At 40.6% G+C, this 24314-nt stretch overlaps 7 protein-coding genes across 12 annotated transcripts; 4 read left to right on the top strand and 3 right to left on the bottom strand.

The window, feature by feature from the left end:
- The first annotated feature begins 732 nt into the window (after positions 1–732).
- On the top strand, positions 733–3600 carry LOC116917919 (probable serine/threonine-protein kinase nek3). Of its 3 annotated transcripts, none has more exons than XM_032923537.2 (4): positions 733–1033; positions 1471–1528; positions 1607–3145; positions 3219–3600. In XM_032923537.2, the coding sequence occupies exons 3-4, from the start codon at positions 1610–1612 to the stop codon at positions 3456–3458; spliced, it is 1776 nt and encodes a 591-aa protein (XP_032779428.2). In that variant the 5' UTR covers positions 733–1033; positions 1471–1528; positions 1607–1609; the 3' UTR covers positions 3459–3600. The 3 variants fall into 3 exon arrangements, with proteins under 3 accessions (XP_032779428.2, XP_032779427.2, XP_032779426.2); XM_032923536.2 differs by having other exon boundaries at positions 1471–1542; positions 1606–3145; XM_032923535.2 differs by lacking the exon at positions 733–1033 and adding an exon at positions 1071–1145 and having other exon boundaries at positions 1471–1542.
- A 1992-nt stretch (positions 3601–5592) lies between these two features.
- On the bottom strand, positions 5593–8269 carry LOC116917915 (nucleoporin GLE1). Its single transcript, XM_032923533.2, has 4 exons — positions 7680–8269; positions 7318–7622; positions 7075–7196; positions 5593–7023 (listed from the first exon to the last, which is right to left on the bottom strand). The coding sequence occupies exons 1-4, from the start codon at positions 8196–8198 to the stop codon at positions 5768–5770; spliced, it is 2202 nt and encodes a 733-aa protein (XP_032779424.2). The 5' UTR covers positions 8199–8269; the 3' UTR covers positions 5593–5767.
- Positions 8270–8779: 510 nt separating this feature from the next.
- LOC123469842 (neurofilament medium polypeptide-like) lies at positions 8780–10915 on the top strand. The gene has a single exon (XM_045169190.1). It carries the CDS (start codon positions 8780–8782, stop codon positions 10913–10915), a length of 2136 nt encoding a protein of 711 aa, XP_045025125.1.
- Positions 10916–12936: 2021 nt separating this feature from the next.
- LOC116916596 (rRNA N6-adenosine-methyltransferase METTL5) lies at positions 12937–14215 on the top strand. Its single transcript, XM_032921854.2, has 3 exons — positions 12937–13125; positions 13190–13296; positions 13359–14215. The coding sequence occupies exon 3, from the start codon at positions 13504–13506 to the stop codon at positions 14152–14154; it is 651 nt and encodes a 216-aa protein (XP_032777745.2). The 5' UTR covers positions 12937–13125; positions 13190–13296; positions 13359–13503; the 3' UTR covers positions 14155–14215.
- On the bottom strand, positions 14137–16554 carry LOC116916595 (DNA methyltransferase 1-associated protein 1). 2 transcript variants are annotated; one of them, XM_032921853.2, is made up of 8 exons: positions 16415–16554; positions 15827–16090; positions 15580–15743; positions 15311–15526; positions 14899–15249; positions 14661–14811; positions 14326–14606; positions 14137–14268 (listed from the first exon to the last, which is right to left on the bottom strand). In XM_032921853.2, exons 2-8 carry the CDS (start codon positions 16038–16040, stop codon positions 14206–14208), a joined length of 1440 nt encoding a protein of 479 aa, XP_032777744.1. In that variant the 5' UTR covers positions 16041–16090; positions 16415–16554; the 3' UTR covers positions 14137–14205. The 2 variants fall into 2 exon arrangements, with proteins under 2 accessions (XP_032777744.1, XP_045025059.1); XM_045169124.1 differs by lacking the exon at positions 16415–16554 and having other exon boundaries at positions 15827–16408.
- Positions 16555–16630: 76 nt separating this feature from the next.
- Positions 16631–22418, top strand: LOC116916593 (DDB1- and CUL4-associated factor 1). 3 transcript variants are annotated; one of them, XM_045169123.1, is made up of 12 exons: positions 16631–16779; positions 16965–17086; positions 17184–17331; positions 17396–18071; positions 18187–19115; positions 19192–19440; positions 19505–19726; positions 19784–19939; positions 19999–20312; positions 20377–21263; positions 21326–22049; positions 22137–22418. In XM_045169123.1, the coding sequence occupies exons 2-11, from the start codon at positions 16968–16970 to the stop codon at positions 22042–22044; spliced, it is 4419 nt and encodes a 1472-aa protein (XP_045025058.1). In that variant the 5' UTR covers positions 16631–16779; positions 16965–16967; the 3' UTR covers positions 22045–22049; positions 22137–22418. The 3 variants fall into 3 exon arrangements, with proteins under 3 accessions (XP_045025058.1, XP_032777740.1, XP_032777741.1); XM_032921849.2 differs by having other exon boundaries at positions 21326–22063; XM_032921850.2 differs by having other exon boundaries at positions 16644–16779; positions 16912–17086; positions 21326–22063.
- Positions 22084–24275, bottom strand: LOC116916597. Its single transcript, XM_032921857.2, has 4 exons — positions 23942–24275; positions 22526–22769; positions 22313–22462; positions 22084–22253 (listed from the first exon to the last, which is right to left on the bottom strand). The coding sequence occupies exons 2-4, from the start codon at positions 22709–22711 to the stop codon at positions 22200–22202; spliced, it is 390 nt and encodes a 129-aa protein (XP_032777748.2). The 5' UTR covers positions 22712–22769; positions 23942–24275; the 3' UTR covers positions 22084–22199.
- Positions 24276–24314: the final 39 nt, after the last annotated feature.

Below are 24314 nucleotides of genomic sequence, written 5' to 3'. Positions count from 1 at the left end.
GCCAACAATCAACAACGTTGGGGAGGGAGAAGGGAAAGATAAAAGACATCCGTAGCAACCATTTAAAATACTTTTGTATGCCTTCCTCCGGGGCTACCGGAAGAACGATTTCTCTTCTTTCGTTTGTTTACTGTTACCGTGTACGTACTTCTTAGGACCTAAAACAGGGAAGGGAGGGAGAATGTAGGTCAGTAAGGCGCGCTCGTTCATCCACGCGTAACATACCTGTGCCAGCGAACCGAGTGTAATATATTTGACTACATTTTCATCTACTTTATTAGACGCCATTTAGCATACATCAATGCCTTCATCTCCGTGGCACTCTGGAAAACCTAGTGTACGAGAAATGAAACGATTGTACATTAACCTCATTGCCAACCTAATTGTAAAAATCCGAAATGTTGTGGAAATGCCATTAATTTTGGTCATATCCGTTAAGTTCCAATTTTCAAAATCCGGCCAAGTCACGCGCACAGTGGACGGCTCTTTTCGAAGTGATGTCATGTTGGATAGCGTTTTTTATTTCCAGTTGTGTGTACACCCAGTGTCCATCGAAAGATGTCAAAATTGGGTCACTGCGCTGAAAGTGAGTCAGACAGCTAGTACCGCCTGCTGTTGCTGCTTTTTGAGATTGAGGCAACTGCTGTGAGTTTCTCTTTAGACTTCCTGGCGCTTGAAATTTTCACGGAAGAGTGCTAGTCTTGTACATTCACAATAACAATTTTACGGTTTTCGGTTTGCTGTTGGTGATTAGTTGCTTCTTTCCACACACACCCCTCAAGTTCAAGGCTTATTTTGTACCAAACTTACAACTGAGTTAGTCGTTGATTACACCCCGGCCAGTTTGGACGCAGCTTAAAACTAGTGGTAGAAATTGCTAGACCATGTCGAAGATTAGCAACTGCTGAAAAAGGATCAAACTTTTCGAAAACCAAAAAGTGTCTGTGCGGTTCCATCCGGAATATTGATCAATGGTGACAAATAGAACGAAAAAACAAAGAGAAAAACCGATAGAGAACTAAGTTGACCAACGGTAAATTATCGCAAGTTCTCGTCTACTTTTTTTTTTTCTTTTTTTTTTTACTAACAGTATTCGAAACGGCTACGGTATGAAGCCGATCAGACCGATCGCAGAGCACAAAACGGTAACATGAATAACTTGACTGTTCTTTTTTCTTTCCTTCCTTTGTTGACACAGCTGCAAATCTTATTGAAAAACTGACTTCTTATTGGTTCCGATCGGAAACTCCGAGTGTGTTTAACCTCAGTGACAGTGTGAACATGAAGCCAGTATAACGCAGTAGTTTGGAGCTAGCTCACGTCGCTAAACTATAAGAACATCTTTGTGGTTGCTTGATGATTTTTATATGTGTCTAACGTCATTTCACTTGTATCCTGTCACCAAAGTGGCAAATTCGCTTAACCACAGCCGTTTATTTTAAAAAATAATTTCAATTTCCATCCCCATAGATTGAATTTCACTGCAGAAAAACCATTTGTACAAACAAACACCGACTGCATTCAACGTGTAAGATATCAAAGGTATTTTTAAAGTTTGTGTTATTATTACCGCTTCTCGTTCTTATTTTAAAATACCGTTACAAGGAAAATGGGCCGCCTTTTCGCAGTGTTCTTGCTGTATGCCATTTTCAATGTGCCGACGTTGACTGCTCACCAGCTTGACATACAGGTTGGCATTGATCCAAACCGACCATTAGCCTTGTATGAGGGTCCAAAAACATATCGCCGTGATGCGCGTGGTCGACCTTTCAAATCTATCATCCTGACTTCGTCCAAGTTATTCGGTATTGGTAGCAATTTGCTGCGGGATAGCTCAACATCTTCTTCGACTACCTCGACGACAACAACGATTCCACCACTACCTCCACGAAGTCCACTAAATGTTGACCAACGGCTTAAACCATTCATCGTTACGTCGAGACCTTTCGGTTTTGCCAACCCTGCTAGCAACTTATTGCGTGAAAGCACGACAACTTCCACAACGACTCCTTCGCCACTAGTTGATAAAGCCACACCAACAATTCCGTTTTTCAGCATATCGTGTACTGTGGGCAGTTCTTGCTCGCAGATCATTTCAGCACGCCAGACCCAAACGGCAAAGCCAACTTTCAAACCTTATACAAAAGAAGAAATAGATAAATTCAGAGGCGGTTTAGGCTCTCGCTTCCCACCCAAGCTGGGATCTTCTTCCGTGAATTTTCAAAGACCAAACGTCAGCACAACTGAAAAACCATCAACTGAAAAGTTAAACAGTTTGTGGAGAATTAGAACAACATTGCCACCAATCCCTACCATCACATCTTCCACAACAACGACTAGGCCAAATCCAGTCAAAAGTAAACCGGTCGATAATTGGAGCAGTGGATGGAAATGGCCAACCCAGATCGAAAGCGCTGCATCCGAGGGTCATAAACAAGATGAAATCGAATCGAGCAACCAACGGGTGGAATCAGGGACGTCGAAGTGGGCTGTGGTTAAGCCATCCCCTCAAGGTTTCCAAAAAAATCAGACAGTCTTCTCTGGACATCCTGTTCGAACGAATATTTTTAGCGCAAATCCATATTCTGCGAAAGAAAAACATGACAATGTTAAAGGCAGTTCTGTTATTCATAGGCCAGAAGGAAACATGAAAATACCAGACACAGCTGGAAGTAATCATGCAAGCTGGCTTTCGTTGCTGGCTGCGTCGCTAAGTGTCTTGCATAACCAGAATCATTCGAAACGACCAAACTCGCATCTCCAAGAAACCAGGACTCCTCCTCCTCCTCTTCCTCATTCAGCACCTTTTCCAATGAAAACTACTAGTAGACCGTTCAAACTACGACCGGGTTCATCTGTTGCCCCAGTTGAACAAGATAGGTGGCATTCATTAGCTTTGACCAATAAAGAAGAGGAAAATTCCTTGATTGAGTCAAAAAATCCATCAGCAGTGGTAGGATATTCCATCTCGTTGCCGGAGAATGAGGAGAATTATCGCCATCATGAAGTCATTTCCAGCAAAGGAAATAAGATTTCACTAATCACAGGAGCACTGAATCGTAATAAGCAAACACAGAATTCTGTGAAGGCAGTACAAAGCAACCAACACAAAGTTAACAGCGCTAATCTTCCACCTGAGGTTTCGGTACGGTTGAGTTGTGGCACACCTGTGTATGATTTGAAAAATTTCGTGTTTAATTAAAATTTTGCATATATAGGTATCGAGCCACGTAATAGGATTGCGAATCAAACCCAAATCACTTGGAGGAAACGCTTTTATCGAACACGTACAAGGGACGGCTTTGGAAACCGATGGAGAGAATGTTAACCTGAGCGATCTAATAATGAAACATGATCTTCCCCAACGTCCAGCTCGGTTTTTACCGCACAGACAACGCAGCTTCGTTACGTTTGATGAAAAATCTGGATGGCGGCCGGTACGCTTTCCTAACGCTTAAGTATTACACGTTGAAATTAATCATTTGGAATTTTCTTTTTAAACGATGCGATAATTTTATATGGGCTATATGTGGTTTTATCCGTTTACTATGTCTACCTGCCGGTCAGAAAATATACAATTGGTCGAGAACCAACAATATAGAGTGATGTTGTCATTCATTCTAAGCTCAATTTCACATTTCCGTTTTTCACTATTGCCATTCTATTGGTATATAGTCGTTGGGGGGTCTGGGGTATAATGGGTACAATATACAGTAATTAGAATACGGTACTTTTACGTACAATGCATCCAAAAAATGACTAACATTTCGAACATGAAACATCTGTAACGAAGTCATAAGAAGATGGAAGGGGGGGGGGAGGGAGCCAATCAGAGGGCCGAGATAGTCCCACTGAGATGTAACGGTATCGGTCACGACCCTTTGAGCCCGTCTGGCGGAGACCAAGTTGGAGTTTTTCACTTTCGTTTCTTCTCTGTAGCATTTCATCCACACAAAACGAGAAAATATTCTCGGTGCCTCTATTGCCGGAGGTCAAGTAACAGATTTTCCCCTCCGTATGTTTTTATCAGTTTTTTCTTATTTTTCTAGCCAAATGCGCAAATATTTTATATCTTTTCCTATTCTATAAAAATGATTACTTTCTACTTTTTCTGACAATACTAATTAATATCAAGAATATTGTGTTTTTCTATCCTCAAAGTGATGTTTTTCGCTACACCTATATATGAACTGTCCTTAGCCGGAAAAGGCGACGGGAAACCGTTGACCTTTCAAAAAGCCGTCGGAGAAACTTTTACTTTTTCTCTTTTCCATTTTGTTTTATTAAGTTTTAAGAAACCCGCATATTGACGTAAATAATTTTTGGCCATTGTATTTTTTATCTTATATGTACTGTTTTTCTATATATTTCGCCAATGTTTATAATATATAATTCCAAATGTCACCATTTCCAATACTTCTACTGATAGGCCTTAACGGGTTAATCCTGCAAGCCTTTGACACTACCTTGTGCGATTCCTCAGAGCCATTGAAAATTTGAATTGTTCAGTTTTCTGATGCTAGTCTTCACCCGGAAATAAATAGTAAACATTCCGTTGCAGTGAAGAATGTGCTGCAGTTAATTTCAAGTTATATTAGTACGAAAAAGAAACAAATACGATATGTTACAACGCATTTTTTTTTTTTTTGACAATTAGTGATGGGGCCGGACAAAATTTCACTTGACACGACGCCAAATAAGTGCTACAATATGATTAATAGTGAAAGGTGCACCGGTTATCAAATGACTCTTCAAGAAAATAAATATGTATTCGACTGTGAACCCAAAATTTGTGGATGCTGGTTACAAATGATCGATACAGAAATCATTAATTGTGTACTAGAGAGAATTCAACTTAATCAACAAATTGAAGACAGTGATTTTTCGACACCGATTGGCACGTCTTCCACAACGTTAGGGTACTTGTCACAAAATCACTTAAAACTGATTTGGGACAAAGCTACAATCAACATTCTGAACTAAACGCCTGCCTTTTTAAATTTGGAATCGGCATGTTAGCAAGAAAAGAAGGTGAACAAATTTTTCGATTTCAAGACGACAGTAAACAACTAGACTTTCAAACTTCTTCAACCGCACTGTATTCTCCTTCAACAAACTTGTGAAAAAAAGAGGATGCATACAATATCGTTGGCCAATCAAAATTGTTTCTCACAACGGCGGCCATCATGGAAACCGTATCAACAATAATATTGGCAGATATTTCTTCCAGATCCAGCACCACCTAGCGTTCTAAAATTGGACAACTCACTGATCATGAAAACGATTTTTTTTAATGTTTCCAATATTTGTTGCGATTGTAAGTGGCACTAGGCTTTCCTGTGTAATGTTCCGCGAGATTTGTTGGTACTTTGTAACAGGTAAAAGTGTGTCTCCATTTCTAAAAATGTGCCAGAAAGACCGTTAGAGAATAATACAAGGCTGTTTGTTCTCATCGCCTAATGTTACGTGACCACGGCGATTTCATTGAGGCCGTAGAAATAGTTATAGGCATTAACATATAAACAGGCCAACAACAGTATCCCTCTGGTTACGATTGCTTTTGCAATATGATTTTTCCGATCTACTTAACACGTTTATAGTAACATCATACACAAAGACTAAGGTGGTTGAGTAGCAGCTCAAAAACACGTGAATAGCTGTTTTTTTTTTTCCTTTTTGATATGTGTAAACAGCACAGCAATGGAATTACACAGAAACACTATGGCATTCAGAAAAAATTTACATACAGAATATAAGTTAATTTATTCTACCAAAATCGGGGGGAAAGTTGTCCGGCGGGCGGTGAAATGCCTCCTTTTGTGATAGATTCATGTAGAAATTCTTCAAGTCGAGTAACTGGACCTCCTCCTGAACCTTTGGGGGTAACGTTTCGGATCATGGTAAAATATTCGGTGCAGATCAGATGAAGCAATTTCTGGAACTGTTTACCGTACTCTTTTGACATTGCATAACCGGCTACAGTTAAGAATTCAACCAAAATAGCGGCAGTAATATCGTTGCGCGGTGATAAATTGAGAAGAGCGGCTAGGTATCTCCAGGCATGTTCTAACCCATGAGGATGAGGTTGATTGCGTCTTGGTAAACTAATTAAAACGGCCGCATACAGACGTACAACCCCCGACATTCTTTTCAGATACGTCGGTTGTTGCTCCACTTTTCCACTACTGTACCTGTACCCTAAAGACTTATAGTAGTCTTCATTGCTTTGACCTTCTTGCTGGGGTAAATAATATGGGACAAGGTACGGACATTGGCGATAAAAATGGGCAAGTACCAAGCGACCAAAAACAGGAAATTCTAACCAAAGTTCGGTAATTATGGCAGCAATTGGAAAAGCTGCCTTTGGATTAACATTCACTTGATCCTCTCCTTGAGCCACCAATCTTCTCGCCAGCAAGTTAGTACAATATTCTAATCCTCCAGGATGCTCAGTAGCCCTTACCATTCTTGAACCAACATGCACAGCGTTACCTTGCAAGAGGCTTCTGAGTCTGTCGAGCTTATCCTGAAGGTGCTGTCCAGACTGGTCTGATATTTCGTTGACAGGATGAAGAACGGCTTTTTGTAATTCGAATCTCAATGTCTTCAGTGACAAATCACCGGAAAAGGCCACAGTGTTGGCTTCATACTGGCGAAGTTCAGCTTGCAGTTGTGAATACACTACCAAATCTTCCCTTCTAACGAAATCAAGGTCCTCATCTCCTCCGTTCGAGTCACAGGTCTTCTTCTCAAGACAGCCTAGTTGATCATTTCGATGTTCTTGCTTTACCGCAGAAGAGGTAATTGGCATTACTGCTGAAGAAGGTAAGGCGGACTGTGGCTGCTGACGCTTAGACAAAACATTTTTCTCTTCAACGATGGCATTATTTTTCGCAATATCATCTCTGATGACTTCAACAAGATCTTCAATCTGTTTAACGATATTTTCACTGCGTATCGCGCTGTTCAGGGGATCTTCATGGTTTACATTGTTCACAACAACCTGAAACTGAGTTTTTAAAGCTAAAAAGAAATTTTAGTTCAAGAAACCACTAGGAAGATCAAATGACGAACCAGTTACGCGGTCGAGTTTCATTTGAACAGTCTGAAGAAAAGAATCCCTTTCCTGGCATGAGGTTACGGACTCATCAAGAAATTTCAGTAGCGATTCCAATTTACTAGAACTTATTCCTTTCCTAAGAAAAACAAAAAGACATACCTCAATATATATACTTGTGTAGATAAAAGCCACATTCAAATCTAAATATGACACATCAGCAAACATCAATCAATATGGTAAATGCTAAATGACAGTACCGTCGTTTTGCTTCCGCTATGTGCAACTCTAACGTCTTCTTCTTCATATCTTCCTGCAACTCTTTTTCTTGAATCGACGTTATTTCTTTTAGTTTTTGATCAATTTGATCTTCTTCTTGTTGAAATCGTTTCCTTGCTTCAACTTGAAGGCGTTGGATGATCATTTCAACATCTACCTGTGACTCTCGTTTTGGCACTAGTCTTTCTTCAAGTTCTTGCTTCATCCGTAGACATTCCTCTTCATCACTTCTCCGAGAAACTTCTTTGAAATCCTCTATTTTTTTCATGAAGCTAGTTGCTGTTGACTAAAAATCAAACAAATATATGAACTCACTTATTAACAGGAATCTTAGCAAGCTTACCAAACGCTGTTGCTCTCTTAGCTCAAACAGTTGCATAATCCCATGATTGCTCAAGTTATAGACTGGTGTTGTTTCATCTAGCTGATTAGTATTGCGCATCATTAAGAGTTCTTGTTGCCATTTAAACTGATTGATGCTTTTTTCAGTATGCTGTACTGGAATATCCATTAACAAGTTAGGTCTGTTATTCAAACCAGGATGTGGATGATGTACAGAGTACTGATGCTGAAAGTATTGACTATCAATTGACTTTTCTGGTGAATGAGCAGGGTTTCGGCCAAAAATATTCTCTGACAAAAGGACACCGGATTTACTATTGGACGTTGATTGTTTGATAGGTTCCAAAGGATCACGGTCATATACTATTTGTCCCTTTGGCGTTCTACTTAATAAAGTCATGGTTTCCTTTAAAGGAGATTCTACCATTTCGTGCTCATTATTGTCACTCATTTCTGAACAAGTTTCACAAACGAAGATAGACCTTAAAAAATGTAAAATAATTTGTAAACCTGCTCGCATTTGACAACTTCCTATCGGATAACCCAGTACACATCGACTTTCACTACAGACTACGGTAAACAAAAATGTTTCAAAATTATTATCGTCTGTTTTGCTAACGTTGCCTGATATTTGTTTTTTTTTTTGGTTTTGTTTTAGGCCAGTTTGGGGAATTTGGAAAGAAAAACGCAAAGGCATAAATTTTAAAAAATCTTCTCTACTAAAACCTTCTCTAGCATTGTTTTAGCTAATAAGATACATCATGTATGTTATCGCATGTCGTGATGTCGATTGAACAGGCTCCAGTGGAGCCTCTATCTATCTATGATCTCTATCTATCTGCGCAGTGAAAACAAGATCATCTTTTAAATTCAAAATAAAATATTTCCCTCAACTTATAGTAATTTCAAATCATTTGAAAAATGTTTGTTAAAACATCAACTTTAATTAAAACCAATTACAAAAGGATTTAACTCGAAAATATTTTTCAAACTTGAAGTTAACGAGGAATTTGAAGGGCCGCTACCAGCCGTCAACGTGCTTCAATAAATAAAGCCCAAACCGATATTCCCAATTAATCCGAAAATTCCCAATTAATCCTGATGAAAGAGATTTCTGATTTAAAAGACCAACTTCAAACGACGCACCGCGTTAGCGGTGTATCGAGACGAAAGGCCGACAAACTCGCGTGGGATCTTGGCATCTTTGAATCAAAATACCATCTGGACATTGCGGAGCTAACGAGGAAAAGGTCAGATGAAATCATCCGCAAGGAGATTGAAACCATGAAATTTCAAGACGAATACGACAATCGAATCGTTGACTTGGAACTGACCAACACCCAACAGATGCAACGTATTCTAAAATTGGAGATGGAACAAACTAGTCGTCGACAGCAGCGCGATCCTGTGTGTGACAAGCGATCTGGCGAGCTCGAAGCTTCTGTTGCGAAAATCGAGAGCGTTCAACAACATCTTTCTTCAATAGACGTTGTCACAGAGCACGCAAAATGGACTATAAACTACGTCCTGGAACAGGTTAAGGTAGAAATCGCTTCTGCGGCTAGCGAGAGTTCACAACCCGACGATGAGAAGGAACGAATGATCGAAGACACGCAAACCATCAAGTGCGAAATGGAAACAGTCAAGTTAGAACTGGAGGACGCGAAGGAGCGACTGATCAAAGAAACGCAAACCTTCAAGTGCGAAATGGAGTCTGTCAAGGTAGAACTCGAGGACGCGAAGGAGCGACTGATCAAAGACACTCAAACCATCAAGTGCGAAGTGGAGTCTGTCAAGGTAGAACTCGTGAATGCGAAGGAAACCATTGCCGAGTTGGAACAATGTCAGAACCGTTTGATCGCTGCTGAGTCGCAAATGAAGACGATCACTGAAGGCAAAGACGCCCTTTTGGCTTTGAAAGACGCGGAATTGAAACAATTGCGAAAATCGGCCAAACAGGTTCAGCGTAAATCTGAAGTGAAGACCCGAGATGTTGGATGTGACACGGAGGACCTTCCTCAGCCCGTGAAGGCCAAAGGAATAGATGTTGGATGCTGCACGGACGATTTCCCTCAACTTGTGAAGCCTAAAAGTCGAGACGTTTCGTGCGACACTGATGATCTTCCATCACTTCCTGAGGCTGGAAAAAAAGACGTTGGATGTGGCATCGATGACCTTGCACCCCTTGCCGCTGCCAAAGAAATCCAAGGAGCGTCTGCCGATGAAGGGAAACAATCAGTCGATGAAAGTGAGAGACTTACAGAATTTCGGGAGGTTTCGTCTAGAAAGAAAAAGGCCAAACTTCAGGCTGAAGCAGCAGCTAAAAAGGAGGAACATGCACCCGAAAAGGACAAGACTCCAGCGGAGTTGGTATCGATTTATGAAACTGTGATGGACGTTATTTCTCCATCACAATTTCCTCCGCTGTCCGGCAAAAGGCCCCCAGGTCAACCTGCCGCTGATGTCAGACCTGCCCGACAACCTGCCGCTGATGTCAGACCTGCACGACAACCTGCCACTGATGTCAGACCTGCACGACAACCTGCCGCTGATGTCAGACCTGCACGACAACCTGCTGCTGATGTACAACCACCAGTTGTTTTCCAGTCAGCTGATTACAGATATAAACAAAAGCCGATCGAAGGTTACACAGTCAACCTGTCCGAAGGCCAAACATCGGTTCATCCGCCAGCTCGACCCCAAGCGAAGGCTGCGCCAACTGCTGCGCCAACTGTCGCTCCTGAGAAGGAGAAGGCTGCCACAGCTAAACCAGCTGCCAGTTTCGCCATTGTTTCTGGAGAAATTCCACAATTGCAAAGTGCGGATAAATTGGTACTCTTGGACATTCATTACAGAAACTACGGTCGTATTGTGGGACGAGGAGGTGAAAATGTCAGACGCCTGGAGGAGACTCACGGAGTCATGATGACCTTAGTCCAAAACCAAAATGCTCTCCAATTTTACAACTTGAAAATATCAGGAGGGAGTCCCGCAAAACGTCGAGCTGCCGCACAAGAAGTTATCGAAGGTCTGCCGGTGACGATCGAGTGTTCTAACGTCGACTTAAGGCAACTCCGTCATCTAAAAATGCGAAGTTCCGAGACTGAATTCTTCGTCTCCGTCAGACGCCCGATATCACGTGATGAGAAACTACAACTCTCAGGCCGAATAAACGACTGCCGAAAAGCTTTCGACCTTCTCGTTAACGGGAGAGATCCGCGGCCATCCCCCAAATAAATCCCGCATATCTCACATTTTTGACCCTCCACATGCAGTTAATGTATGACTTTCAAAAACAAAACAAATGTGTTCATTTTTTTTTTTAACTACCCGTTTGAAGTGCAAATCTACCTGAGCTGATCGTATGGAATGGATGAAAAGTCGTTTAACGTTTGGGCTTGAAGCTTTGGGAGTATCTTGTTTCGATGTGATGATGGAAGCGTTCATGGAGTTGCAGTTTTATGTATTCCATGAATGCCTAAATCATCACTGAGTTACGAGGTGATTCCTGGACTGGGCTCTTACGTAAACGACATGACATCCACGACATTCGGTCAGTTTCAGTATGAATTTGTTCTTCAAACGGTAGTTGGGGTGACTCATTTGGATTTATTCTCTGACTTTTTCTTGTTTTATGAGATCAAAAAATAAAAATTTTCTTTGAACTAATTCAGATAGATGGCGGCAAAAGTCGTTTACGTGCTGAGGTTGAAGCTTGGGAGTATCTTGTGTATTTATCACTGAATAGACAAGATGACTTCTGGTTAAGCCTCCATGTGAACGTCTAATGTCCTTGATATTTGGTTAGTTTGGGGATGCTGAACAAAAACAAAAACTGTTGTCTGTTTTTATTATTATTACTATATTGATTCTCGGTGTTTTCTATTTCATCAATGGTGAAGAACATAGAGCACGTACAGGAAATTAGGGACAATCTGGCCGTCTCTCAATTCCATGTGAGGAATATGGGGGAGGAGTTTGACTCTTACACAACACTAACGTTCAGTTGAAAACCGCTAGATGTCGCAAGCAGCTAGACACATCCAGTAAATCTTTACCTCCTTTGATTTTCAATAACAAATATACAAACCAAGTCTCTTACGCAATTATTGATTGAGAAAAGTCCTAAACGGAAGCTTTTCAATAGCTTTTCAATTTCAAGTTAGAATATAGAGATTGGAAATATTTTACATTGATCTACCATCACTTTGACTTTAAAACATTTTATTTCGTCCATGGCCGAATTGAAAACATTATCCCCGGCCTTTGATAAAACATAAACGAATGCCTAGATGAGGAAGAAGCACATACTTAATGTGCAGGGGGAAATTTCATTACAGCTTTTAGACGGGCGCTGCACGTTGCAAATCTGGCGAGAAAAAAAAATACGAGAGAAAGCATTAAGAACATGGAAATCGGTGCTGTGCCCAGCTTTCTACGAGGAAATGAACCAATCGTATACGCACGAAACGTAAAAAAAAAAAAAAAGAAACCGTAACAACTCGCCAGTGTTTATATTACAGCAGTCGCACTCTTTAATCCCATTTTTCTACGTCATATCCAAGTGGGTATTTATTTAGCCAAGCGGCTCGATACATTTAAAAAACTGTGCCACGGAGTCGAAAAGACTTTGAATTATTTAAACTGTTGGCTGTTACAGACGTGCTATAACGAAGTGACGTCATGTGCCAGACTGCGTCTATGATTCATTGATATGCGAACAGCGAAATGGCGATCAAATCTCCACACAAGGACAAGGCATTTGCACATAAATGAGGCCTTTTGATTTATATTTGCAGTGACTTGTTTCTGTTGCGAACACAACCAACTATACGTCGTATAGGGAAACAACTGGCTGTTAATTTCATGCGCGTAGAACTACATTCGTTCTCTGTATTTACGAAGGCAAAAGGCCAATGGAAAATCAAACGAGGCTATAATATAAAAGATCGATTTAAATAAACAAATGAAAATAAATGCGTATCATATCAAAAGCCGGAACGATGTGTTACACAGAGACGCCGTACATATACATTTACCATGATAGATGCGTCATACAGCGCCATGCCGCTGGAGCGTGAGCCGTTTGGCCCAGCTGTCATTCCAGCTTTTGTCCCCCTTTTTTTTATAAACATGGTTGCCATTTTGAGGTGAGTAGCCTAAGCGATCCTATTGATACTATACGGAACTGAACAAAGCACAGGCTGCACAGGAGCACAGCACCAAATATGAAATCTTTTAATGTTTTACGACAGTTGGTAGGTGGTAGCACCGTCGCAAACTTGCAAACGGACAAACCGACAAAGGGTCCATGCACAATTGCACATTGTCCAAATAGATAGCCATGAAGAGGGATTTTGATTTTATTTTGTTCTAATTGGCAATTGCGGTGTATTCTTCGGCCTGCGAAGAGAATATGACTTTTCAACCTCCAGTTACCCGTCAAGGTATTCTTTTATCTTAAAATGGCGTGTAATCCAAAAAATCATAACTCCTTAAAACGTATTCAAGATCAAAGTCGTAAAGTACTTGAGGAAGTCCAGCTGCAAAAAAAAATTTTGTTGAAACAGGGTGCTGCAGTTACCCTGAATCCCACACCAGTCTCTACTGCTATACCTGTGAGTTAAATTACCCAGCACACTTTCAGTATATTCAACTGTTTGTTATACACTATTGGCAGAGTACATCTGATTCACTGAATCCAGCAATACGCCATGCCTTGACCCAGGCACAGACTTCCTCCTTTGGATATTTTGTGGCTCAAGATTCATCGTTTGGAAACTTCATCTTGCCAGTAATTCCCAGGCTTGAATCATCGAAGTAGAATGGTGAAGCTAATGAAAAGAAAAGAGCTGGAGCAGCATCTGCAAGAACTTGATGGGTTTTCAAAACCAAAGATTCTTCTTGAACAGTATGAAACAAGAGCCCATATTGCTGCTTGTATGCTGCACACCATTGAAAGTGCCTATGGAGACTTGTGCCAAAAAACTGTTCTAGATCTAGGGTGTGGGTGCAGTGTCTTGGGAGTTGGATCAGTGTTATTAGGAGCATCCTATGTTTTAGGGGTGGATATTGATGAAGAAGCATTGCAAATCTCAAATTCAAACATAAATCAGTTTGAGTTAAATGAAGTTGATTTGCTACATGCAGATGTGAAAATTTTACCTCTGCTTTTGGGAGGCAACACAAAATTTGATACTGTTGTCATGAATCCTCCTTTTGGAACAAAGCACAACAAGGGATTAGATTCATTGTTTTTAGAGATTGGACTTCAGTGCTTGAGTGACAAAGGAGTATTGTATTCCTTACACAAGTCCTCGACACGCGACTATTTTCATCGGAAAGCGCCTAGTTGGAAAGTGGAGGCCCGCGTCTTGGCAGAACTGCGCTACGATTTACCAGCAACGTATAAATTCCACAACAAGACGTCTGTTGACATTGAAGTGGACTTTTGGAGGTTTGAAAAGAAAAATTAAGTGTATTCCAGCTCACACAAAAAAAAACACAATAATAATAAATGACGGCAATCACATGCGATTTTTAATCTTCTTTAACATGTTGTTCTGTTCTAGGGCTGCTTTTCTTTTGCGCTACACATAAAAAAACGTAATTTCCTCATCCTCTAATCATAATTCGTTTAAAGTTACCATAGGTGTGGCAGCAGATCCAACAATGTCAATGACTTCAGACAAAGTTTTCGGTCTGGTCGGAATCTCTTCAGGCTGGATCGTTGGGTCATTATTTGAAAGCAAGGAGGGTGGAATCTCCAAGGTTTTTCCAGGAGCTAAAGCCTCATACTGATGTCTTAGAGCTTGCAATTCGTATTCACATGTTGAGAGACCCAGCTTCAATTCGTAGAGAAGAACTAAGTCACTACGAAGTTCGTTGAAATTTTGGCATATATCCTCGGTAGGCATAGGATTCAATTCTAAGTTCAATAGAATAGTAAAATGCAAATAAGTTGAAAAATTATTTTTCTTACCCAATCCAAGTTCTGTCAACATTTGTTCGATAGCTTTGGATTTTTTCTGGCCAACACTAGGAGGTAATTTCATGCGTTGTGAGCGCAGAAACACACCACTGGCTTTAAACTCAGGGAACTTAATTCCGGTATTGGGAGTTTCCACTGAAGGCTAATCTCCATCAAATTTTACGATTACCATGGAAAGAAAGAAAATTAGCTTTATGCACGTTGTAGAAAGAGAAAATTGATCAAGTACCAGAAGCTCAAGTTTGGCTTTTGGTGTAACAAACGGGGTATTTTTCTTTCTTATTTGTTGTTTTTTGTCTGGAGGGGTTCCTCGATGTGTGGAAGGGGAATGATCTGCCGCAGTACCCGTGACGGAACCTCCACTGTCGGCGGCCGTAATTAATTTTTGAAGATCCTGGGTTTTTCGCTCTCGGTCTTTCTTCCTGGCTTCAATCTTTCTCAATTCCTGGAGAAGGTTGGCTTCTTCCTCAACTTGTTCCGAGGTTCGTTCAAATAGCCTTTTCAGTTGTTCCTTACGACGTTTTTCATTGTCGGCGTCATAAGCAATATTCTTAGGCTCTGGGCCAGTAGTATGCCTTGCCTTCAAAACATGAAGTTTACATTATTACAAAATGACAATGTTGAAAAGAAAGGACACGTACTTTGTTTAATATATTGCAGATGTCGTAGTATCTCTCTTTCAATTCTTCAATCGATCTCTTCGAATAACGAACACTGTCCCAGCGGTCTTGGATAACCGTGAAACGTAAATCAAATTGCCGACAGAGATCGAACAAATGATCTGTTTCTTGTCTTGTCCAATTATCTAGTTGGAGTAAATTATACTCTTGATCCGTGTAAGAACAGACATGAACTTGCTAAACATAAAATATTGTTGTACTCAGAATTATTTTGAACAATATAAGCCCACCTTATTAAATTTGGCAAAAGGATATTCTTTTCCTTCATCTGCTGCTCTACGCCAATGATGAAAAATTGCACCATCTTTCCGGGCTGGATTGGTGAATGGCATCCATTTCCATGGTCTCACTTTACGAACTCCTAATTGAGCCTTTGTTTGCTTGTAACCTTTACCTGTGCAGAACATTTAATATAATTAACCTCTAGTAAATTCTTTCTGTTAAAACTGATAATCACACATCATAATAAAAACTTACCTGTGTCAGTTGGAAATAGAGGTGCAGCATCTTTACTATCATTGACCAAGAGGTTAAAAAGTTCTCTTGCCATTCCTTCAGGCTTGCGTAGTACTTCATTCTTGGGTTTATATTTCGGTTTCGGTTTCTGTGAGCCTGTGCCCATGATACTTTCTTTCGTCACCTCTGGAGTTCCCGGTCTGCCCAGTTCCAAGATATCCAAAACATCAGCCATTTCGTCCCCGTTTTTCCACAATCAGTTCTTTCGTATAACGACTAGCCACACTTAGATAAACACAAAAACAAACTTTTAATGCAGAAAATGCTTTAAAAAAGTTATCACAGCAAAAAAAACTCCAGGAAAGTTCAAAAAGCTTTTACAATACAGGGAACAAAAAATAATCATTCAATACGCCATGCGAAAACCAACAGTGCTGTCAAATCATGAAATCAACTCCTAAATATGTCTTGTTTTTTTTCTTGAATAAGACATAAATAAACAAATGAAAATTTGAAAAACACAAATGAGTTGAGTTCGTCAGAAAATCTTCGACGGATGTTAAATTCAATTTTCGTTCACAAAATAAATTATGCCAAATGACGACATACGTTGTGCCTGGGTTTGGTTGTGTTATGTGCTCCTGATTCCTTATTCTAACAAAACAGACATAACAGCATACACCACAGAGAAAAGAGAAGCAGGGAATAGTAGGAGCAGAACCAGAACACAAAAGAAATTGGGTACTGGCACTGGGCTACTGCAACTGCAAGCCAGTAGGGTACTGGGAACTGGCTTTTGTCTGGCTAGTGGGATGGGAAATGGGAATCAACAGAAGCCCTTAAACGATAGTCTGGCAATGCTGTTGGAAGTCTAGTAACAAGAAGAACGTGGTTGAAAATTGGTTCTTTCCTAAAGTTAAAAAGTTTATTTAATAAAATAAGTTGTGATTTCAAGTAGACACTACGGTTTGAAGGTGAGTTCTTTATAGTTCAACAAGGAAACTAACTTTTACTTTTGAACTCCTACAAATATCGACAGAAATTTTTTTACTGTTGTTGTAAGTTTGCGGTTCGTTTCGAACGAACGTTTTCATTTCTGATTTCAGAATATTCATGATCATAGTCTACTTAAAATTGATTTCTCTAATCTACTCATTAGAAAATGAGTATGGCGAACGACACAGTAAATCTGACGGAAATGTCAGATGTCAGTGCCATTTTGAGGTTATTTGAGGAACACCATGTAGCACCAACGTTTGATCCTGTTCCATATCTTTCCAGGTATGTTGTTTTTTTTGTTTTTTAAATGTTGTAGTTATTTAATTCCATCTCTGGTTTTGTGTTTGTTTTTCATTTTTTAAACATTTTATGGTGCCAGACTGGCTGAACTTTTGGAGGTTGAAACAGAAAATTACTTAAAGATGGATCCAGATCCGTTTGATGATCGTAATCCTTCTAGAAATCCAAATTGCAGTTTTGGACACATGCTTAAAATAATATTCAAGAAGGAGATTTTCATGCAAAAAGTATTGTCTTCACTTTTTCTAATCCTGAATAGAATTTTAATGAAAAATCTTTTTGATGGAATAGTTAGTTGGAGACTATTTGCGTGACACATATTGGACAAGGCTTGGCATTTCAACGCGGGATTCACGGGAATTAAATACAGCTGCAGCCCGCCTCGTCCTGGATCTTATGCCAGGATTAGAAGTGTCAGTGGTTTTTCAGGACACAGAAGGACTAATAAACAGACTTTTTAGTTGGGCAGAAAAGGGCCCTGAACCACTGCAGAGCTATGCCACTGGATTGCTAGCAGCAGCAATGGAACTCCAAGACTTGGCTGCAAACTTTCGCGAGTTAAATGCTCACCTGGCACCTCTCATGTTAAAAAGGTTGTGGGAAATCCAAAAAAAGTGTCTCGAAGAGAGGAAAAAAGACGATCTTCCAAACGTGAAAAGGTGTTCTAAATTCGTGTGCGACCAACCAAGTACTTCGAGCAAAATTCCTAAAAGTACAGGCAGTAAAGGGAAAGCAGCTTCTAGCTCAAAGATCCTGAAGGATGAAGATGCTGAACTCATGCCTGGGCCAGCCACTGATGATTCGGTCAGTGATAAAGGGAAGCTACAAAAGAGTAATAAAGGAAAGAAATTTCAGGGAAGGATTAAAGCAGCCAAGGAGAGAAAAAATGGAAATGCCTCTTTAAATGGATCTGCGTTGAATGACTCTAGTAATTCATCGTGGGCTGAAATGGAATCGTATGTCATAGGTAAAAAAAAAAAATTTTATCCTGTAGATTTTTTTCGTGCATGTTATATTATTATATTGCATTGTTATCGCATATAATATTATTGCCAGGTTCAATACGTTTTCTTTCTATACAGGAACATATCAAATGCACCCGTTGACGGATTCTACTAGGCAAATTTTAATCTTACGGTATTTAACACCCATGGGCGAATATCAAGAGTTATTAGTTCACATGTTCGAGCAAAAGGCTCTTGATCTTATTCTCAATTACATCGACTTTGACGCAACGCAAGATTCACGTTTGTCGTTTGAAGCCCTTAAATATCTCGGAGCGTTACTTTGCCATAAGAAGTTTGCCATCGAATTCATTCATCATCAGGGACTCCACCGCCTTCTTGAAATTCCACGGCCGAGCATAGCTGCAACTGGAGTGGCAATGTGCCTCTACTACATTGCATATTGTGAAGATGCCATGGAGCGAGTCTGTCTCTTACCAGATCACGTGATTCAAGAGCTAGTCCGATATGCCTTATGGCTACTGGAGTGTTCACATGAGTCGGGCCGGTGCCATGCCACTATGTTCTTTGGAACATCATTCCAGTTTCGTATTATTCTGGAGCAGTTTGACGCCCAAGATGGTTTACGCCGACTGTACAACATGATAAGCACCTTATCAATACTGTCAATGGACGATGCAAGCGATTTGTTGGATGATGATGAATCTCACGCCGCCCGCCAAACCGTTCGGCACGTGTGCTCAGCATTGAAGCGGTATTTCGAAATCCATCTTGCTCTAAAAGTTGAACACCTTCAACGTATCAGGGTTCGTGAAATGGGTGGCTCTCCCCATCCATCGACGCCGCCCTACAAAGCAATTAAACTGAACCCGGATCAAATTATTGATTTGATAACAACGGCGCAAGAACTGCTTCCGTTTCGGGCGAGTTGGTCGCCCGTTAATGAATTCGTTAGCCTCGGTGGTATCCCTCTGCTTCTACAAGTTATCGCCATATCTTATCTATGGAATTTCACGGGACGCGCTGAAACTGTTCGTAGCGCCTTGGTAAATAATAATATATATATATATAAAGTTGCGGTACAGATAGTTTACAATGAAACTTTTGATTAATATTTTGCAGGATGTTTTAGCGGTTTGTTCGGTCTCATTCAGAGTTCAGATGCTATTTTGTGAGCATATTCAAATACCCGATGACGCCAATGCTGTAGGCATTAATATTCTGCTTGGAGCAGCCGAAGGAGACATAGTGGCTGATCCAGAAGTCCAGCGTGCCGCCCTTTGCGTGCTTATTCATTGCGTCTGCGCGCCCGTCCATCGGGTTGGGGGTTCTGTTGGCAGATTTAATGGCAGTGCCAAAAGGCGCAGTGTGGTAATGTACTCCTTTATTCATAGCAAAGGCATTCAATATTTACGGTTATCTTTGATTTGTCTAGGCTAGCCGAACGAGCGAGGAAGTTCTCAACCAAGTTTGGGAATGTGTACGTTCCCATAACGGAATTATGGTGTTAATGGATCTTTTGTCTGTTAAAACACCCATAACGGATGCCGATTCAATCCGCGCTCTAGCATGTAAGGCCTTGCTGGGTCTTGCCCGTAGCGAAAATGCCCGACAGATCATGGGTAAACTACCTTTATTTACCAGCGGCCAGTTACAGGTAAATTACGTTAGTGTATCTTTATTTGAGTTGTGACTGATCATTTACCAAATACAGGTTCTTATGAGGGAACCAGTGTTGCAAGATAAACGTCAGGAGCACGTAAAGTTTCAAAAGTATGGACTTGAATTACTGGAGCAAGTTTCGGGTCGAATCAAGTCCAATGTTAACGAGTTTGAGTTGTCACTAGCCAAGATTCACAAGGCGGACGTGGTACGAGAATATTTCGAATATTGTACTGTTCTTTTTATGAGACTGAATTGTCGTATTAGGTGGCTCAAACGCGAATCCAGTTTAATGAAAAGCAGTTGCTTCAGCTAATCCATCAGCATCTACTAAGCAAAAACATGGTTGAATCGGCCACGATATTAATGAAAGAAGCTGGACTCCCTCCTCTTCCCCTAAAACAGGCCAGTTCTAGTTTCCCACCCTATCGCGCTACAGGAAGCACACCAGCTACACCAAGTAGATCAGGCCGTGTTAACTCGCAGGGGGCTGTCACTCTCCCGACAACTCCTGTTGCAGTTCCATCGACTTCCACCCCAACCCAACAAGCCGGAATGATTAAAGTGAATTTGGCCAGCAGGTATAGCAGCATTTATTATGGCAATGTATCAATGACGTTCATATTCCTAACCTTCTTCTAACAGTCGACGGTTGCGGCCAGGAATGCCATCTCCTAGCACCCAGCCAAGTAGCAGTACGCAACACAGAGCTTTACAAAAGGTCACAAACTGGGATTCTCCCACAACAATGAATAAATCAATCGGTGGAGCCAATGGTGGAAATGGTGAAACTTCTCGTGGCGTCTCGTTAGATGCCATTGTCACCGAGTACTTGATGAATCAGCATGCTCTTTGCAAAACACCAATGGTAACTTGTCCACAATTCGACCTTTTCCAACCGCACAAGTGTCCTGATGCTAAGTCAAAGAACACCGCGCCAACAAACTTTGCGTTGAGAGTACAAAAACGAGCCATCTATCCAAGATTCGGTGGTCTTGATGGAGCCCGAATGGATCGCAAATTAATTTACTCTCGCTTCCGACCAGTCCGAACGTTCCGCAACGACTCAGAAACGTTTACTTGTTGCGCCTTTTCACCTTGTGAACAATTTCTAATGATCGGTAACCAAACCGGTGAATTGAAGCTCTACAATGTCAATACGGCAGCAGAAGAGGCAACCTACCAATGCCATGAAAACTACCTTTTTAACATTGAGCCAAACTGGACTGGTGATCTTTTGCTGACGTCAGGGATGTATCGTCCACCGTTCTCCTGTCTCTGGGCCGTTGGTGACTTTTTTGACATGAAATATTCTTTTGAAGAGGAAGAATATGTCGAGTTTAGCAAGACTGTCCAAGATAAAATTGTTGGCACCAAAGGCGAAACTGCAACAGTGTATGACGTAGCTACCGGTAAAAAACTGTTAAGCCTGACGCCAACAACATCCAACAATTATTCGAAGAATCGGGCCACTTTCCATCCCAGCGATGAGTTGATTCTTTCCGATGGTGTTTTGTGGGATGCAGTGTCGGGTAACTTTCTAAAGCAAATCACTTTATTAAGAAAAATTACTGATTTAATTTCTGCTTTTCAGGAACACAAATTCACAAATTTGATAAGCTGAATCAATCATTAAGTGGAACTTTCCATCCCAACGGCTTGGAAATCATTTCAAGTTCGGAAGTTTGGGATATAAGAACTTACCATTTATTACGAACAGTTCCGGCACTTGATCAGTGTCAGGTCACATTTTCAGCGTCTGGTGACGTAATCTACGCTGTTCACTTGGAAGAAGAGAGTAGAGAAGAACCGATGTACGATTCCTCTTTCAAGACATTAGATTCTGGCGACTACTCCTCCATTGCTACGATCGACGTCAAACGTTGTATATATGGATTATGTTCCAACAAATATGACACTCAAATAGCTGTGGTGGAGAATTCGAGAGAGTTCAATACCCCTAGCGAGTCTATAGTGCGACTATATGATGTGGGGAGACTACGGGATGACGAGGACATCGGATCAGAAGTGGAGGATGAGGAAGGAGATGACGATGGAGGCGCATCAGAAAATTCCGATGATGATTTGGAAATGTTAGATGAGTTGGTCAACGGTGGTGGTGATGAAGATGGCATCGATGTGGAAATCGGTTCTAGCGATTCCTCCGACGGTGAACAGTTTGATGACGGTGATTCTGATGATGATGACGATGACACCAATTCATATTTTGGTTCCTCGGATGACTCTGAGTTCGACGAGGAGCTGTTTTCATTGAACGCTGACAGTAACAGCAGCGGCAGTAGTTCAACGTGAACAAAGTCAGTAACGGATTGTAAGCTTCTAACTAATACATTTTCTATTTTCAATCACAATTGTATTTTGGCTTCTTAAAAATTTTATTTCAGAAGGCTGAATCACAATACTTGTTCTAGTTCTATTCATCACACCAGACAGTGACTTAGCTAGGTCTATTTAGTGCCACCCTTCTCAAACTGGAGTCTGGCTTGGTTTCCACGATTTGGCTGCAAAAATAAAAAATACGGTCAGGATAATTTGTATAATTCATTTGTATGGTCCCTACCTTAACAATATTTGCATGTCTGGCCAATTCTTCATCCATGAGCTGAGATTCCCATTCATTACCACTTTCTTCATGTTCCACAGAGTAATATACTGGGGCAAATTGACGTCTTGCTTGTTTGGTAGTTCTTCTCCTGATTACAATGAAGATCTGTGTAAAATTATAGGTGGTTATGTAAATCATTAAAGAAATAATTTTTAAAATGTCACTTACTATAGCTGCAAGTCCGAGGAGGAGCCCGATAATTACCAATGGTATTAGGACTACGCTAACAGTGTCGTCGTGTGCAGGTGAGCCTGAAGTTTGATCGAAAGGCGTATCTGTGCTGTTTCCAACATCAGTGGTTGTAGAAGTTTCGTTACTAGTTGAAACAAAGCTGCCATTGTTCACGTGTTCCATAGTACACTTAATAATACTTTGTTCACCAAGTCCCTTCTTCGAAAATGTGAGAAATGAACAGTGCTGCCACGCCAAAAAACCCTGAACCAGAAAAACCAATTCCCACATTAAAAACCCAAGGAATCCCCCTTTTTCTTTATAAAACCAGCCCGTTTTTGAAATCCACCTATTTCCCAAAATTTTATTTCAAAATATAAGTCTCGACAGGTTAAATGTATTTATTATCGAGCGTTAAACTGTCTGGTGAAACAAATGGCATAGGGATATAAGGACATGGCACATGGGAGGAAATTCCACATATAAAACTAGTAAAAGTTTATGCACAAAACTAAAAACTAGAATCTGGAAGGTGGCATTGGATTTTACTTAATAACGGCCTGGACTAATTCGTCGTGATATGACTTCATCAGCACTCTATCAGAGCTTTTAACCAAGACTTTATTCTCATTAGACTAACTACGGTACATCATCTAACTAGTTCTTTTGTCCGTTTTAGTATTGTTAAGTTCACTGAATTTTCTTTTTGCTATTACGTTACTAACGATTAAACTAAAAAGCATTGAAACGCAAACGCACAAGTTAGCGAAAGTGGCCTCGTGATTTGCAAAAACTTTTTGCCAATATTCTTCCCCAAGCAAAGGAAAAACTGCGGACTCAGTTAGAACCCCGAAAGCAGACGTAGGGAGTAGGGCATGAGCATTCCATTCTTTTTCGGTTTTTAAACGATCACAGAACTTATTTAAAACCGTAAATCTTTCAAATAATGCACTCAGTGTTCGAGGTTTCAGATTTCGCGCATTTTCCGGATGTAGCATAGTAACAACCTCATAAACTGGATCCGTAAAATCAAAACGAGATTTCATATCAGAGATCGCAGTAATATAGAAATCCCTACAATGAATGTAAAATGAGTTGATTCTCATATCTTGAGATACGCCCAATTCCGATGAGAGACAGCGATGGCACTGATTAAAAAAAAAAAACTGTCGTCTGCAAGCCCTTCCCAAAGTGAAAGGTTTCCTAAAAACCAAAAATATTTTTATTACTATTACCCAATAAGACAATAACACTTTACACTAACTGGCCATTTGGCCCCCCCCAAAAAATTTATTTTTTTTTTTTTTTTTTTTTTTCTTCCCCTTTTTTTAAAATCCCAATCCCACCCATCCCACATTCCACTTTTGGAAATCAAAAAGGGACCCCCACCAAAGTGGCAGCACTGGAAATGAAAGTGCACCCAACAGGTCCAAAATATCTAAGTCGTGGATAATGGTGTTGTTATGTTTATAAAACTAAGGCGCCATCTCGTACTCAGTTTTGGTATCGTTTTTAATCAAATTTCTTCATTTTTGCCGTCTTATCAATGCTTGAATGTAGTTCTAACACGTTTACCTCTAATAGGTTGTCATAACAAGAGAAAGGACAGGAAAATGTAAGCAATAAATTGCAGGCATAGAATACTACATGGGTATTAAATGAGCAGCCAGCATGTCAGTGGGCGCTGCGTAGTCCTAGGTGCCTAATGAATTGGGCGTTGGAGAAACCGGAATTACCTATGATGAAAATGCCAACATCTCCATTTCGCATTCCTGCACCCAAACGA

Source organism: Daphnia magna, linkage group LG2 (genome assembly GCF_020631705.1).
Source record: "Daphnia magna isolate NIES linkage group LG2, ASM2063170v1.1, whole genome shotgun sequence".
In the NCBI taxonomy this organism is placed as follows: domain Eukaryota; kingdom Metazoa; phylum Arthropoda; class Branchiopoda; order Diplostraca; family Daphniidae; genus Daphnia; species Daphnia magna.
Note: the sequence above shows the minus strand (reverse complement) of the source record. Positions and strands in the feature narration are given on the sequence as shown.